The following is a 17,959-nucleotide window of genomic DNA, read 5'->3' on the forward strand; positions in this document are numbered from 1 at the left end:
TACACGTAATATTTCTCTTCTGTTTATTATATTTACTTACAAAAACTTTCTTTGCATTTACAAATTTTTATCCTATCACTTTTACTTTAATATGGTTTGGTTCTATGCTGGCGATCACGTACTTTACCAGTACCAATTTTCGCCACCAATTTATGGCTAGAATTTTGTTGAACGGGTATAGTTTCAGTAGTCCTCCAAATGTTTATAAGTCCACCTTCACCTACCGTTATCAAAGAACCGCTCTGTAAATGATATTCGACAATATTAATTAAAATGATATGAATTTCATTTTAACTTTATTTATATTAAAATTATACCTTTTCATGTAGCCAGCTATCACGTACTATTTGCTTATTCCCTATCATATTGTAACATGTTTCTAATTGGTCATTTATAACATTTAAACATCTCAAGTTTACCCTAAAATGTTTTAATAAGGAATATATGAAAAACATTGTCAGTATGTAAAACTAATTGTTTATGTTCAAGTTTCTAATTAATATAGTTAAGAATATCATTAACTTTGATGTTATACTATCTGACATTATTAAATTTTTTAATTATATAGCAATTTACCCTTTAACATTACTGACACCTGCAAGAAGAAACGGTTGTCCAAGTGCATTTGAAGCATGAAATTTGACTATGTAACAATCATCTGGATCAACATTCTGAAAAGAATGATATAAATTATGTAAAGTTTATCATTATTATAAACATTAATATTAATATAAATTATACATATCCTATTAACCTGAGAAACTACTAAATTACTGCGGTCAAATTTAGCATATGGTGTTGCTCCATCATGGTCCCAAAGTTGCAGTGAATTATGTGTTGTGCACCAAAGGTTGTCGTCATTTAACCAACCTATCCTATCCTATATTTTTGTTTAAAATAGATTCTAATTTTTTTAATGGTATAAATACATTCCAGATTTTATAAAGCATATTAACTTACCACTGATGATTCAGTGTTTAAGGAATAAGTTAATGCGGAATCTTCCGATGGCTGTGTAAGGTCAAAGACATTAATCAATCCATCTGTACTACCAGATGCTAAGATGTCCTGCTTACTAGAATGAAATGCCAAAGAGGTTACATCTTCCACGTGAGATTCCCAGTATCCACCAAGGAGATTATTTTTGTCACCCAATTTTGAACTAGTATATCGTGCATCCCAAAATAAAATAAATGTATCTCCTCCAATATGTTCAGTACCACCTGCTATAAGCTTTTCATCGCAACTAACATCAAAACTACAGAGAGGTTTAGTTTTGCCATCTTCTGTAATATCTAAGAATAAAAGAAAAGTATATTAAATGTACAAACTTAATTGTAAAATTTATCATTACATACCTTTAAACCTTGCAACAACTTTGCCTTTAGCTCTCAAGTCGCATGCTGTAATTTCTCCATTGTTTGTAGCTGTATATAAAATATTTCTAGAAGTAGGGCTAAACCTAATACCGACAATAGGTGTTTGATTATGAGTTAATGTGGCAGTTTTGTTTAAGCTTTCCCCAACAGAATATATCATACATGTATGGTTGGATAAGGCTGTACCAATTCTAAATTCTGGATCACTGTACATAAACATTAATTCAGATATTGATTCAGATATTTTAACGATATCTTTTAAACATATATGTATAATTATGAGTCAATTCACGTCGAATCCAAGTCTAATATTAAATATCTAATATCTATACTTTGAAAATATATTTTCCGCAACTATAAAAATGGTATTTTTAATTTCACGTTTAATTGAATGTATTGTAAATTAAGCAAAAATATTAAAATGCTTGAAAAATTAAATATATTTACAATATTAATATTTCATTCACTACGATAAAATACTAATTCCTAAATACAAATTTTTTAAATTGTTATATATTAAATAAATCACATTTTTAAAAATACTGATTTCTCTATGGAATTGTTAAACAGCACGTTCTAAATGAAATGAAGAGAAAAATTGCATAGCACTACATAATAATAAACATTCAGGTAAAAATTTAAAAAATTTTTTAAACATCGTACTTTTCTAAAATAGGTTTGGCGTAAAATGCTCCATAAAGATAAATAAGATTTACCTTTGAGTTCCACAGATAGCAAGAATATAATTATGATCAAGAGATACTGCTTCTTCAATCGACGATATTAATTCGCTTTTTCTTTTGATGGTTCGATTGTCATCATGCTTACGTGCACCGTGTTCAACACTTAATCTTTTTAATGATTCAACAATTTTAGCCATGCTGCTCGTTTTCGAGATTCTGAGCAGATATCACAAAATTAAGGTTAATATCACGTTCGAATTGTAGCCATACGCCTTCTCAAATATAAAATATTTGCCACTTTGAACTAAATTGGGATTATTAGACTTTTTATTTTTAACTTTCTATTTTGATGTGTAAAATTATTCAACGCGTGTTTTTTTTTTTTTTTTTTTTATTTTAACTGCGAGTTTTATCAGATTGCGTCGTATAAAGACGCAACTTTTTTGGCACCAGTAGGAACAAAAACTAACGTAAATCATGAAGTTTGTTTAGTGTTAATTATGATAACTATACTACTTTATCGGTAGGTGGCTCTGTGTTTGTAGCATTGTTTTCAGTGGTCTAATTTTCAAATTAAAGAAAGGTATTTGAATTAAATAAACTTTTGTTCATTTTTTTTTTACTACATTATTATTTTAAGTATATACGTACAAAAATTATATTAAATAGGATCAAGAGATGTCTTTTCATAAAAGTGAGGCGCTAATTCTAATAACCATTCTGGTTGTATCACAGTTATATCCTTTATATACGTTTTGTTTGTTTGTAAAACTTCATAAAATAGTAACCTTGAAAAAGAAAACACAAAAATTTAGTACGATATGTACATGCGTTATTATAGAAATATACAAGATGTTACACTAAGGTTGATGTACAAACCATTGGGGTTGCTGAAGTGTATATAAACAGCTATTTGGATGTATATACAAATCCTTATTTCCACGTACTGTTTTATATACTCCAGTGTAATGTAAGTACGCCGCTTTCGGAAAAAGTCCAGCAGTTATACATTTTAGAATTTGTTGCAAATTTCCTTAAAGGGAATGAACTATTATCAGAAAATTTTTATAATTCATACTATATATAAAACAATAAAATTTAATTTAATTTACCATTAGCCGAAACCAACGGTATATCTAATTTCTTCATCATAGAATGCATTTGCGTTCGAATTTCCGTAACTCTGCGTAAAGCTTTGTTATTAAGAAACTGTTTTTGACACCAACCAAGTGTCTTATTTTTCTCATAAGCAGTATATACATTGAGCAACGTTAATAGGTCTCCCTCCTCAACTTCGAATTTTCTATGCGCTATTCTTGCCTTTATAGCAGCGTGGCCTCCTGCAGGTCTTATAAAAACATTTTGTACTTGAAGCATAGCTAAAATCGTTGATAATTCTTCGGAACATCCCATTTCACCTGCGTAGGGTAGAAGCTAATTACATAATAAATTATTTAAAATAATTTTCGGTGTTTTATATGGAAAATGCATGAGGAATTAAGTCTGTTCATTAAACTTTACCTGATACTATAAGAGATTTTGCCAAAACAGGCTCCAATGGCATTTCTGCCATTGTTACGCCCAATGGTGTCGTTAATTCTCCATTACTGTCAATTGCTCCTAATGCATAAAGTAATTCCAGCCCAGTTAGAAGATTTTTACTTGGTGGAGCGGAAGGAAAATTAAATCTTAATACATTATCAATTCCTAAAGCTTTCAATTGTAAGATCGCCGGTGCTAAATCCGAGCGTTGCATTTCTGGTGGCGTTGCCTCAAATAGTTCTGAGTATGCTTCCTTTGTGTACAATCTAGATTTTGGACGAAACTTTGAAAAATATGAAAATATAAACCAACAAATAAATCTTTATTAAATTTTTTAACAATTTGAACATTTACTCGTATTGTATACCTGTATGCTTTTCCTGTTCGGACACGACCCGCTCTACCAGCACGCTGATTCGCGGATGCTTTGGACACAGGAACAATTACGAGAGAATTTGTCTGAGCTTCAGCCTCATACCATGGAATTTTTACAAAGCCACAATCAATAACTAGATAAAAATTTCAATATTTTTTTAAACTGAATTTTTTTATACAAGGCCTTATATATATATATATATTTAAACAATAACAATAAAAAATAGGAATATTTTATTTAGAATATAACTAACAAAATCAATGTTTTATTAAGTTCATACCATAAACAATATTTGGAATAGTGATAGATGTTTCTGCAATGTTTGTGGCTACGATAATTTTACGAGTGTCTTTGGCAGCCCTCCAAAATACTTTCAGTTGTTCGGAGTTCGGAAGAGATCCGTACATAGCCAGAGGTAAAAGTTTCTCTGAAAAAGAACAATACGAAGGCACTGATAAGATCTATCTTAAACTTTGAACAGTTATATAACAGGACAATGACGACGAGGGTATCATTCCGTATTCTACTCACGCTTGCCTTCCTTTATGAGCTTTGCATGCTCTGATAAAAGAGAAACTGCTTGATCTACTTCGTCCAAACCCGTAAGAAACGCTAGAATATCACCAGGTTCTTCATTTTCGTGAATTTTCAAAGCAGTATCTATGACACTGGTCACGTAATTAGCTACTGGTTCTAAAATAAAATACAAAAATGAGGACATATTCATGACATAGTTATAGGACGTCGCATAGGTAATATATGTATTACAAAAACTCGAAACGGAAATAAAAAAGCAGATTTAAAAAATTGGAACATTAGGAAACAAGTAAAAAATCATTGTAGAAAACAAGAAAAAGATATTGATGATTAATAATTGTAAACCAATTGCTTTATTTATCAATTGACCTAACGTATTATTTATAGAATGATATGATGTATTTATATATGTATATATATAGATATACCTATAATGTAGAAAATATCCACTGGATAAAGTCTACCTTCGACGGTAAGTATAATTGCAGTATCTTTTGCGGAATCCTTCGTTGTATTTGTATTGAAAAAATCTCGAAGCTGTTCTGCATCGACCGTAGCGGAACAAACGACAATTCGTAAACTTTTTCGTTTCTAAAATAAAACAAATTTTTCCTGATAATTAGTATATCTTTTACTTGGACTTAAATTAAATTAAATGTTTATGAATTTATAATGTTCAATTACCCGGATTATTTTTTTCAAAAGACCCATAATAATATCCGTAAGAAGGGTCCTTTCATGTACTTCATCCACCACGATTACAGAATAACTTGTCAACAAAGGATCGCTCATTAATTCACGAAGCAGAATTCCCTCTGTCATATACTATCAATAATATAATTTTATATAATTATTGGCTTCATTTAACTTTTATTATTTTTTAGTTTTCTGATAATTAAAATTCTCTATTATTTTAATCTATTATTTTCTTTGCTGCTTCGATTAACGTCTAAAATAATACCTTGATCTTTGTCGTTTCATCCGTATAATTATCGAAACGTATAGAATAACCAACTTCAGTGCCTAAAATACAATTGCGTTCATCAGCAACACGATTAGATAAAGATGTAGCCGCAACCCTTCTTGGTTCCGTGATGCCAATCATTTTCCCATCTGTACACCATCCTGCTTCAAGAAGATACTGTAATCATTTTAGAAAATAAAGCTTCCTATGTATGCAATTCATAAAAATAAATATATGTACATTTGTAATTAATTGAATATTATAGTAATATACGTTTAGTATATTAAGAAAATATACTAAACATTTTATGGTTTAGGAATACCGAAATCTTATTGATTTTTTACCAAAATTTTATTGCTTTTAATAATTTTTATAAAACAAACATCAACTATTGATAATAAATACAAAAGAAACAGTAAAAGATAAAATAAACGCTTTGATATTGATACTGGAAACGTCCTAAGATAATAATGGTAATAATAATAAAATGATGAATGATATGATATGAGTAATACGAATAATGATAAAATGCATAATAAAGAAATATGTAATGAATATCGAAAAAATCCAATATTACATTTATATTCTTGAAAATACTAATACGGTTTTATTTTATCTAATAATGTAATTCTCCTCATATTTGAGAGGAACTACCAAATAGATACGAAATACATTTTGCGAAAACTATAAAAAGTAAATTGCCTCAATATAAATAAACTATTGTTCTGCATTTATTTTAGACAAAAAGTTTTGCAATAGACATTGATGTATTATTACGTAATACTCGACAGTTATAAAACTTTACCTAACATAAAAATCAATCGATACCCTTATCGCAGAATGATTAAGGCTAAGTAAGGTAACACTATATATCAGATAAGCAAAAATTATATTTCACATAAACTTGATTAGTACACTGTTGAATGCACTGATCGTTTTTCAAGTTCAACGCGAAGTTCTATTCTCTGAAATCTACTGCCAGCTTCAATCTTGCATTAGCGCACATCGACAACGGCAGAATATTACATGTATTACGTCTTTGTGGTTTAATGTCATATTTATATCGGATTTTATTGAAAGCTTGTTATAACGGTTTACTTCGACTTCAGCAAACTTACAAGTACTCTAACTAGGTAACTCATGACACTGGTTCACGCTAGAAATGCGGATAAAGGCAAGAAGTTGTTAATTATTACAAATAAAAAGTACAAAATTATATACTTTGATGCACTTAGTGTTAATAATTATCACGTATCAATATATATTACTTGACTCGTATATTTAATATAAATACATATTTATGTTATGCATATAATATAATTTTATTGCATATATACAATATTATTGCATATAATAATGACAGTCAAAATATGCAATAATTTGAAGTACAGGTATAAAAAACATACTAAAAACATTTTATCAGGTTTGACATTTTATGAAAACATTTTATGAAAATTTACGCTAAGATCCATCACATTATTTTTCAATAGTATATGTAAGTTATTGTTTATTATCGTATAAGTAGATATTAACATTATCTCCAAGTATTCCAATAATATCGAACATCACAGCAATACCACCAAAATCAATAATCTATGACAATTAATCAATATATTTTAATAACCATATCCTACAAATATGAAATTAAGACATATTAATAAAATGCTTAACTAGGAAGACAAATGTATTATTAAAAATCAGTATTAATTATTACTGATAATTATGTTTATCTAAAAGAGCAACATGTGAACTAATACATATTATGATCTACAAATAATTTAGGAAAATTACTGTTGAAAATTTTGTTTATGATAAAACATTAACGTTTCATACATTTTATAAAGCTAATTTGTAATAAAGTATTATCAGCTTGCCATTTAAGGGGTCATACACATTTTTTCATACATCAGTCTGCTGTGTATATAAAATACATGCAGAAAAATAGAAAATACAAAATATTTTATCAACATATTGCTTTCGTAGATAAGTTTGCAAATTTCAGTGTACAATAATCATCTTAATCATTATATCACCAGTAACAAATAGTAGAAAACAATGTTTTCCAAGATTCACACTGTCATCCTTGAGTATAGACATCAGATGAAGATATCTCTTCGTCAATCAATGATGGTACATCTTGCATGTATGTATAGGCCCGTAAATAATGAAATTCAGTTACATAAACAAGTAATAATACAACAACATATAAAGACCACTTTACAAGTCTAATATACTCCCGCATACGATCAAAAAATATTGCCAAAAGCAAGTAATCCATGACAGCATGAAAATTTAAAAATTTCCAACAGAGGGTTATTATTGTAAAGGATAAACTTCTAAATATAGCTGTTTGTCTAGCATAAAAGTGTTCTCTACTAATTGGTGTTGTTCTATATTCAGTCTCAAGAAGATCTTGATATAAATATATATATCGATTCCAGGCGGCGCTGCTGAGGAACAAATGGACGGCTATAAGTAATATGTTACGAAGTGCTGCATTTGAAGTTTTCAGAGTTACATTTCCAGGTTCCAAAACTGAAGATACAGGAAGTTGTGGCAGCTTATCGTAACCTCCACGTCTACTTGAGTTACGAGCAAGAAATTGATATAAGCCAATAATAAAAGCGACACATCCAAAAGCATCACAAATACCATCGATAACGTAACCAGATGAGCCAATGTCTGATCGTTCACCATTAATATTTGCTCTTTTTCTAGCAACATGTCCATCCAAATCATCTAACCATGTTCTTGCTTGAAACAGTATTACACCTAAACGTCTATAAGACAACGAATCACTGGAAACACATTTACCAGCCAGCACTGCTATTAATACATGGAAACAACTGATTGTGTTTGGTGTCACCCATATCCAAGAACTGCTTATATGCAATAGATCATCCATGATAGCTGCGAGAGGACTGAAGAGAAAATGGTTTGGATGATCAAGCATTAATCCTTTTATAGTCACTGTACACAATGGATTAAAATCACAAGGTATGATTGAAACATATTGTGTACCATTTGATATAGGTCTTATATCATAATTTTGTGTTCTAGAATACAATAAAAGATCCATTCCAAGGAAGTATAATGTCATTAATATCAAAATTGCCAGGAATGACCTGCTTACTAGAGTTGTTGAACCAAACATTTTGTATATAAATTTGGCACGTTTGTATAAATTGGTAAATATATTGTTATATCTTTATAACATCTTCCTTGTGTTATATCATCACTTTCTTTCTTTATAATAGATTCAAATATATTATAGAGATATGTAGTTAATGTAAATGCACACTGCTATTAAATATTAGCAATAAATTCATTGCTCAGTAATTCTATTATAGATACTTCTTTAATATAACACGAATAAAAAAAGTACGTTCGTTTATTATTTTGAGGCAATAATATTATTGTGATATTCACTTTTCCGATATAATGAATTGTGTATGACAAATAAAAAATACAGTCTTTCAACTTTTAAACTCATCACGCGACTAATTTGACTACGATGATTTTTGTACCATACTTTTTTGCAGGATTACGAGTACAGTGGTATAATCATTATAATTAACAGTACTTTGCTCCGTTGTTAGTAATGTTGTAATATTCATGAACGAGGTATTCATGGGACACGGATCAGTGTGCCGTGACTACACATGGCTAGATGAAATCTGTAGATTCCGAATATACTATTTTGATCGATTAACTAATACCATGCCGGTATATTTTATTCGGGTGAATGGAAAACGTTTCGAATACCTTATTTAATATCACATTATTTATCAAAATAGCATGAGTTTCTATTATAATAATTATATTTCAATCGCACTGTTATCAGATAATTTCTTTTTTTAATTGTTCGATAACAAAATAGCGAACTATAAAAATTGTTATTCCATGATATTTCTTTTTACGACACATTATTATTCACTAAGTTATTAAGTATAACTATTATGAAAATTACTGTTCCTGAAAAATTTTACTAACACACATTACAATTTGAACAGATGATGGTGTACTGTCGAATTTGTTTGACCACAACAGAATGGCGATGCAACAAGATCTTTATCTGTGCGCGTGCGCGAGTTTATATATTACTCAAAATTTCTATCATATATATATATATAAATAACATTTTTATGATATGTGTACATATATCACGTAAATAAAATCCTCAATAAGAAAATCTAATATACAGGGTGTTACTGAACAGATGGTATAAACCAAAAGAACATAAATGCATGAAAAGTAAAGTCAAAAATATATAGAATAAAATTTTGTCATATAACACACTGTTTTCGAGAAAATTGAATTAAAAAATTTGTCAAGTATGCTTAAACTTAACTAATTATGAACTAAATATGTGTAAACGATACGTTTTAAAACAAAATTTTTCTGTTTCAAACCTGGTTTTCAAGAAAATACAGTTTGCATATGTTTAGTTAAGAGCTATCTTGGTACACACGCATAATAAATTTTCAAATTTATTTTTCTCGGAAGAAAAAAAGAATGTAATTCTTATAAAAGAATTTTATTACTATTTTTTCATGTAGATTCATTTCCTTTCAATTTGTATTACCAGTTCAATAACACTCTGTATATACAAAGTGACCTATTTTAATTTATATACGCAAATTACTCATACAACAATGTATCAATTGTATAAAAAAATAGTTCAGATAAGAAGTGAATGGTTTCGAGAGGGCCATAAGCTGGTGTAATATGGTGGGCCATAAGTTCTTTTGAAGACGACGCATAAACAAGAACAACGTAAACACAAAAATACCGCTCCGCGTCTTTCCTTGTCTTTCATACATTAAATTTGATAAATTAAAGTTAAGATATCTGCTAAACTAGTGGTTTTTCGATATAAATAGGTTAATATGGTATATAGGTAATATGGTATATAGGTAATATGGTATATAGGTAATATGGTATATAGGTAATATGGTATATAGGTATATGGTATATAGGTAATACAAATACGTGTAATCTTCGTATGAGCTTTATGTGTCCGTATACAGAGAAAAACTATGTATTTATATCATGGTATACGAGTAATTTGTGTTTATAGATTCATAACGAGTCATCTTATGTATATGAAAAACAATCAATTAAGTTATTTGGAAAATCATGTATATTCATACTCTCAATCAAAAGAATCAGAACTCTCAATATTAACTCAAAAATATTACACAACTACTTTAAATATTATATAAAATTTAAAAAAATAAGCAAGAAAAATTTAATTATGACATATCCAAATTTTTATAAGTACATGTTTGAAATATATATAACTCTGTAAAAGATTATATAAGTGGCAACAGCAAATATGTTATATATATGTATAAGTTACATTATATTTTATATCATAAATTTATGTAGAATTATATTACTACATACAATAAAATCCATATCATCACAATGTTATTTATTTAAATTTCACCTCCCTATATTATAATATAATTCCTTTAAAATAAAGGCATACCTGAGGTAACTGCGTACTCTTTCCACATCCAGTTTCGCCGATTAACACTAATGTTTGATATTTTTCCAGTAAGTATATAATATGACTTCTATACTTAAATGTAGGCAACCGTTGACGTTGCATATTAAGTGCAAGCGAATGATGTGCATTGTATACAAATTGTGTGGATGAATGGGCTTCTGTATCTGGTTTATCCTCTTGCCACATACTATCACCTGTAATTAAAAAAATTATCAGATGAATATAAAATATAATACATATAAGCAGATGCAAATAAGGCATATATATGTACAAAATTCATAAGTTCAATAGGTTATGTTATACAATTGTTATATATATATATGAAAGAATAAGTCTTACAACATATGATAATGTCAGCGTATAATACTACTTTTAAATCAGTTATAATTAAAAAAAATACAATATTAGCAAATAAAAATAAAGAAAGACGAAACATTATCCTTTTACATGTTTGTACGGATATGTTAAAAAACAATTGTACTTACTAGGTTTAGAAAAAGTCGGTTTTGTATTCATTTTATATAATTATGTAAACGATACAACGAGATAAAATTAGTTGTCAAATATATCATCAGATTATAAACTCTTACATTTACATAATAATCACACAATTCAAATAAACACAACTATTTTACCGCCCGATATATATGTAAGTAAATACACATAATGCGTTACTGGAACGTTGACAGACGGAAGGAATGCGGACCTAATTGGTTATTTCCGATAGACTCAACACAATCATAAAGATAAACATGCGTATTGGCTGAAAGTGTCACATAACAAATAAAGCAATATAGCAACGCATGACGATGAGCGATATAATACAGTACTTCTCTTGCCTCTATGCCATTCGAATTGATAACGATACTTCCGAACAACGCAGTACATATATATTTCTCACATCTGTCAGACTCCTTTAAACTGTAGTTTTCCTATAGATGACACTGTATATAATTTGAAAATATTTAAACAATTCTAATTATAAGAATATTTATAATTATTATATGTTATATTACTCAGCTGTATGATCAGCAGGAAAAAATCCACTTGGTAGGAAATATTTTTTATTATTTTTAATTGAATTGAACGAATCAGAAATTTCAATTTCATATCCTCACACATACATATATTTCAGCAAATTATTTAATTTTATTTCAATTCTAAACTGGACCAACAATATATATATATAAAAAAAAAAAAAAAAAAAAAAAAAAAAAATGAAGATCTAATAGGAAAACATGAATATAATATTTCATTTGATATAATATAAATACACAGTATGAAAGTAAATGAAATAATAAACATGGAAATTATACATAGTTCCTTTAAGATTTAAAATCAATAGCTATATATGATATTATATATACATATATATAGAAGTATGAACATTATGTTTGTGAAAGCAAAATACAAATAGTACAAAAAAATTCTTTGATGCATTATGTTAAAATTTTTGAGGTTCTGTAAACTGATAGTAAATAACTTTTTATTGAACTATATATAAATCGCAATATTATATACAAAGATAGATATATTACTTTGTACACAAATAGTTTTATTAATAACAACCATCTCGTATTGTGTAAATTATAAGAATATAGAAATCTAACACAAATATATTAACACTGCATCTTAATTAATTTTATCTTGTCCCTGGATATGTTTTAATATAATTTTATACAGTTTTGCCAATTCACATGTAATATTTATTATATAAGAAATAATATTACAGAGTTATTCTGATTTTATCATACTTTATATGAGAACAATTTGTACTAGATAGTAACTAAAGAAGACTAATGATGATATAGTAACATCTTCGTGTTTAACATTATTAATCAATTGGTTATATTGGTACATATACACTAGATTGCTTTTAATTTTGCACTTATCATATTGTGTTTAAAAGTATGCTATTATATTATTTTATTCACACATAAACTTGAAACTTTTGATATGCAACTTTTCACTAAAGTAAAACTGTTAGTATAGTATTTTCCATCGCTGTTATTGCAAATAACATTACATGTTTTTTGCTCACCAGTATTTTTTTGTACATACAAGTTATTACATATATTAAGTATTTTGATAATTCTGATGATTGAGTAATAGTATATATATCTTTTTTATTAGATGTAGTTTAAATTTTAATTGCAAATCATTTAAACTATATATCGTATTAATGTCAGCGCACTCACACACTTTACAATTTGCGTAATTTCTGTTTTACATTTGGTGAACATTAAATTATATATGTACATACATGTGTGAAACAAGTATTTGTAAGAATTTACAAATAGGATTCGTTTTACACCTTTTGTCAAAAAATACTAATGAACACTGGATGAGTTTTAAGGTATTTTAGGAATGTATTTTGATTTGCAAACAAATATTGTTTCTTCCATCTTCGATATAAAGTGTTAATGTATGTCTGTGCATCAGAAAGAATGAGAATTATATATAGAACATCTTCGTACAAATATCATTCTCAAGCACCACACTATCTACTTTTACGTATCAGAAATATATTATTTATATTATTTGTAATCTCCTCATTTTGTAAGATTAAATCTGTGTGTATATACGTGTAATGTATGGACGTCAATGGAGAACTTAGGAAACATGAATGGTAGTCATCTAAGATGGTAATTTGTAATGATGTTATGGATATATACTATTGCCAATCAAAGACATAAAAATGGTTGCAATAAACACACATAAAATGTCTGAACACAAGAAGTCATTAATACAATATTGAAATTTTCGTTTTTAATGCTCGTCTACCATGACGATGCATGGATAACAAATTTTAGGTGTTCTGACTTGTCGTTTAGCTTAAAATTGCATCTATAGATTAAATCTGCAGTAAACATAAAAAATATTAGGCCGTAGCTTCTGCTTCTCCATTACTTTCCGTTTCAGCACTCTTCTCATCGAGTTTTGTTTTTTTTTCAGGACTGGCACCATCAGTGGCAGCTTCTTCTGTTGTTTCACTCAAAGTCGTTGATTTCCTCTTTATACAACAACTATCGACGGGAGCATCTACGAATAGAATCAATCATTTTAATATTATTCCTATAAATGTGAGTTGAATTTTCTATAGTCATCAATAATATATTAACTACTTATATAGTTTACTCTTAATATAATTATTAATACGCATGCAATTGAACATATTAAGTATTTAATCACAGATTAACAAATTCTTGTTGTAATTTTCATGATATTACCTGTAGAATCTCCATTTTCTGTTGATTCTACTTCTTTTTCCTCCAGCTCCTTTTCCTCGTTTGAGCCATTTTCTTTGGTTTCTTTGGCATCTCCATTTTCAGATGCTTTCGAATCTTCGTCAACTTCTTGAACGGTTTTCTTTTCTTCCTCCACTACTTTCTTTTCTGGGGATGTAACAACTTTGGTGTCTCTAAAAATTGGGATATATTATGTGCCTACATCATTTTTCAAATAATTCATATAGAGTAAAACATAATATGTAATATATTCTGTACTGAAAATATCCATGACATTCATATTTGTATGAATGAAATACTTATTCTGTTATGATACGTGATTCTTTAGAGCGGCTAAACTATATAGCTACAGACAGAGATGGAATGACAAGGAAAAGAAATAGAGATAGGACGCCAACCGTAGCGGCACCTACCGATGTTAATATTATCCTGCTTTCGTCTCCCCCTTCCCGCAACATACTCCTTTCAACAGAACGTTACACACGTATACGTACGCAATACATACAGACTGTTTCGGCGCGGCAAACCGTGGATGTTCGTGGACCGTAATATATACATCAATGTTACATATGTATTTATTCCCATATTATCGGAACTTAAATAAACTTAAATATTACTGATGTTTATTATTACAGATATTACGTATTTTTTTCTTAGAAATGTTTAGTAAAAAGTAAAATGCAAGTATTCCTGACATTTAGTCGGTAAGGGAGAACAGATCGATACGTTGTCCATTTTCTTTTTAAGGTGATACGTGTACAATCATCCGCAAAATATTTCTAGAGAGAGCGAGAGTTCTTTTTATACATGAGTAATCAACATTCTATGTGTTTATATAAAAATGTTCGAACTATTGTTAATATTGAAAAATAACAATTTAACGCATTGTAAAATATTTTATTTTAATTTGCAATCACGTTTATCCATTATATTTGCAAAAATATCGAATGATTCATAGATAACAAATAACTGGGGTATTTACGATTAAAATATTCATAAAATAAATATTAATAATAGATGAACACGCGTTGTAGTTTCTTATCGCGTGTCTCGTGTAACTGAAGCTACAAGTGGGGAAAATAAAAGGGTAAACGATACCGCCAGAAAAGCGGCTCTACAAGTAGAGCACATGTCATGGCAAAAGCAGGTAATCCTGAGAACGTAACGCGCCTCACGAATCAAGCTGAGAATATCACGTAGAGAGAGAGCATCCCCTCTTCCTCCACCGTGGTCCCTTTCTCGTGACTGTACAAACTACGTATGCTTTCAAAAGTACACAAACAATTGCGATACAAATAAAGTTATCAAAACAAGAGAATCAACTTCAAACTTGAATCGTTTAAAACAGATAAGTAAAAAATGGGAATTATAAAGCATTGTTGACCCGCCGTTACTGTATCCAGCAAAGAAACATAACAAAAGCATTCAGTGAAAACGTGTGATTTCCTTACGATAGATCAATAAAAAAAATCTGTAGTACTTACTTAGTTTCTGTATCCGCCATGCTGATCAATTTAATCGTGTGATCGATAAAGCACTTAGATACAAAACGCACTTAATAAGGCCTGCGTTTTTTACGCACCGGTAAGCAGACGTAGAATTCTGGTATCACCACTGCCGCGTAGTCGCGTACCGACGCGCAAATGGCAGAGAGACTCGCACACTGATTCGCCCAAGACCCGAGTTACTCGGTCCGGCCGGCAGGCCGGCGGCCTTCAAACACTTTTCTTTCCCGCTCGTTTACAGATGGCGCACGATTCGGTCCCTTATTAAACTATTCGTTGTAAATATAATTTTAAAATGACTAGAAATCGTTAATTTCGAAATCGATATTACAGAAGAGCAAAGAATTACTGCAATATGTTTAGTAAATAATATTATCAATAGTACTTATTAAACTCAGTTTATTTTCCGACGAATATGACCTTAGAATACGTATAAATAATTTGCCGCTATATTTTAATCATGAATCATGGTTCGATGAAGTTTCTTAAAAAAATGCCTGTGAATCATAAAAAATATGAAACGCAAGTAATTAATTATGGTATTAGTTTTATTTTTTTTTTTTTCAAATGAAAAATACCACACATGTGAAGTACAATACATTTATCTAAATCTATCAATGATTATGTGGTTTTAGGTTCATGGTAGTGGTAGCTTCGCTACTACCGCATTGTTAATGCCCCTCCAAATAACACACTAGCCAATTGGATCCTGTCTTACGAAGCTCGTAAAAAATCCCCGTGTTTCCGGCGCTAGCGTTGTATTGTTTAAGAAACATGTATTTTGTCCCGCATCACTTTCAAAATAATGTCTATTAAATGTTATGTATGATTTAATATATTAGCTCGAATCTAATGAAATTTAATGTATACTATGGATAATATATAAGATATAAACGGAAGCAAGGTACAGAAAGTTCTAGAAGTTTCGCGTATGGTTCTATTTCCGGTGTATATTAAAAGGTGCGCGATGCTTTCAGGTTGATCCACGCACCCGTCTAAAAGGCTCTGCTGTATTTACGTCCATGTTACAGGTTGCTTTTAGCCATAAAATAATAAAAGATTACATTTTCTGTTCGCTACAGTATTATTTTAGTGCGACGTTAGTTCTAAAAGTCTTACGGGCATTTTATCAGAGGTGTAACTTAACTTATGATGACGCTCTAAATGCCCTTATGATACATAATATGGATACATTAGATACTATGTGTATCCAGTATATATATAGATGTACATACACATATAAAAATTAATACATATTTATATATACCGATATCTCATTACCTAGAGTAGGGAAATATAATTATCACTTTTATATATGATTATATATGCATATATAAATATATTTTATTTTTTTTCTATAAACGAGGAAGAAGTAGATATTAAATTCGTTTTCAAAATTCATTCCATCACACTGCAGAAAGTTTGAATATAATAATCTATAGTTACATCGAGATGTAATAATTTCGAAAACGAAGGTAAAGAATCGTTTTTCTTCTGATAATCTTATCTATAAAAACGAATATTCGATGATTTATCAATCTTGGTATTTGCAAAAATCATGCAAACGTGTTAGTTTAGTCTGTTAAGAAATGTATTTTTTGTCCTACCGAACATGCCACGTGCCAGAGGTCTACGTAAGCACGAAGATAACACCAAGCAGCTGCTATAGACGATGCAGGTGAAGACGTGCAAAGCAGATGCTTCTTTTTGAATATCCTTTACACGGTAAAACCTTGAAGACACATTTATATCAGATTGAGTTAGGTTTTCAATGAAACTTTCCAAAAGGAAGGTGTTCGCTGTTTCAAGTGCACTTCTATTTATGATACATATGGAACAAATAAATTCACGATATTTACATAGGAAAGAAACGATATATATATACATATATCTTTTTATCTTTGTTCAAAACGTTGTGAACTGGATTTATCTTTATATATACATTTTTGTCTTTTCTAACAAAGTTATATTAATAAGCAAATTTCTTCATGATACATGCATATATATATATTGGTAACTATCGTAGAACTTTCTTGATGTTTCAAGATATTTTATTAACGAAAATAATGTAGTTGGTGACATGCAGTATTACTTGATAAAATTAAATTTCGTTTAGTGGGTCAGTGGAAGTGTTCAGCCACAAGCTATTTCGATGACAGTAACCTATATTTCCACTGGCTTTGCAGTGTCAAACTAAAGATAGCATCCAC

At 29.3% G+C, this 17,959-nt stretch overlaps 4 protein-coding genes and 1 long non-coding RNA gene across 5 annotated transcripts in view; 1 reads left to right on the forward strand and 4 right to left on the reverse strand.

Moving 5' to 3' along the window:
- The window catches only part of LOC132908429 (uncharacterized), an 81,968-nt gene that overhangs the window by 31,387 nt on the left and 32,622 nt on the right, over positions 1-17,959 (forward strand). The gene's annotated exons all lie outside the window — the stretch shown is intronic.
- LOC132908419 (WD repeat-containing protein 89) lies at positions 10-2,504 on the reverse strand. The gene is made up of 7 exons (XM_060962450.1): positions 2,096-2,504; positions 1,359-1,585; positions 961-1,295; positions 755-880; positions 577-671; positions 318-420; positions 10-242 (listed from the first exon to the last, which is right to left on the reverse strand). Exons 1-7 carry the CDS (start codon positions 2,257-2,259, stop codon positions 87-89), a joined length of 1,206 nt encoding a protein of 401 aa, XP_060818433.1. The 5' UTR covers positions 2,260-2,504; the 3' UTR covers positions 10-86.
- LOC132908409 (probable ATP-dependent RNA helicase DHX35) lies at positions 2,361-11,906 on the reverse strand. The gene is made up of 12 exons (XM_060962410.1): positions 11,482-11,906; positions 10,976-11,190; positions 5,479-5,658; positions 5,202-5,342; positions 4,946-5,108; positions 4,512-4,673; positions 4,261-4,407; positions 3,972-4,113; positions 3,584-3,870; positions 3,175-3,480; positions 2,942-3,095; positions 2,361-2,850 (listed from the first exon to the last, which is right to left on the reverse strand). Exons 1-12 carry the CDS (start codon positions 11,510-11,512, stop codon positions 2,724-2,726), a joined length of 2,055 nt encoding a protein of 684 aa, XP_060818393.1. The 5' UTR covers positions 11,513-11,906; the 3' UTR covers positions 2,361-2,723.
- LOC132908421 (ceramide phosphoethanolamine synthase) lies at positions 7,392-10,399 on the reverse strand. Its single transcript, XM_060962453.1, has one exon. It carries the CDS (start codon positions 8,633-8,635, stop codon positions 7,559-7,561), a length of 1,077 nt encoding a protein of 358 aa, XP_060818436.1. The 5' UTR covers positions 8,636-10,399; the 3' UTR covers positions 7,392-7,558.
- LOC132908405 (uncharacterized) lies at positions 12,680-15,929 on the reverse strand. Its single transcript, XM_060962398.1, has 3 exons — positions 15,729-15,929; positions 14,227-14,417; positions 12,680-14,038 (listed from the first exon to the last, which is right to left on the reverse strand). The coding sequence occupies exons 1-3, from the start codon at positions 15,746-15,748 to the stop codon at positions 13,878-13,880; spliced, it is 372 nt and encodes a 123-aa protein (XP_060818381.1). The 5' UTR covers positions 15,749-15,929; the 3' UTR covers positions 12,680-13,877.

Source organism: Bombus pascuorum, chromosome 6, assembly GCF_905332965.1.
Source record: "Bombus pascuorum chromosome 6, iyBomPasc1.1, whole genome shotgun sequence".
Classification (NCBI taxonomy): Eukaryota; Metazoa; Arthropoda; class Insecta; order Hymenoptera; family Apidae; genus Bombus; species Bombus pascuorum.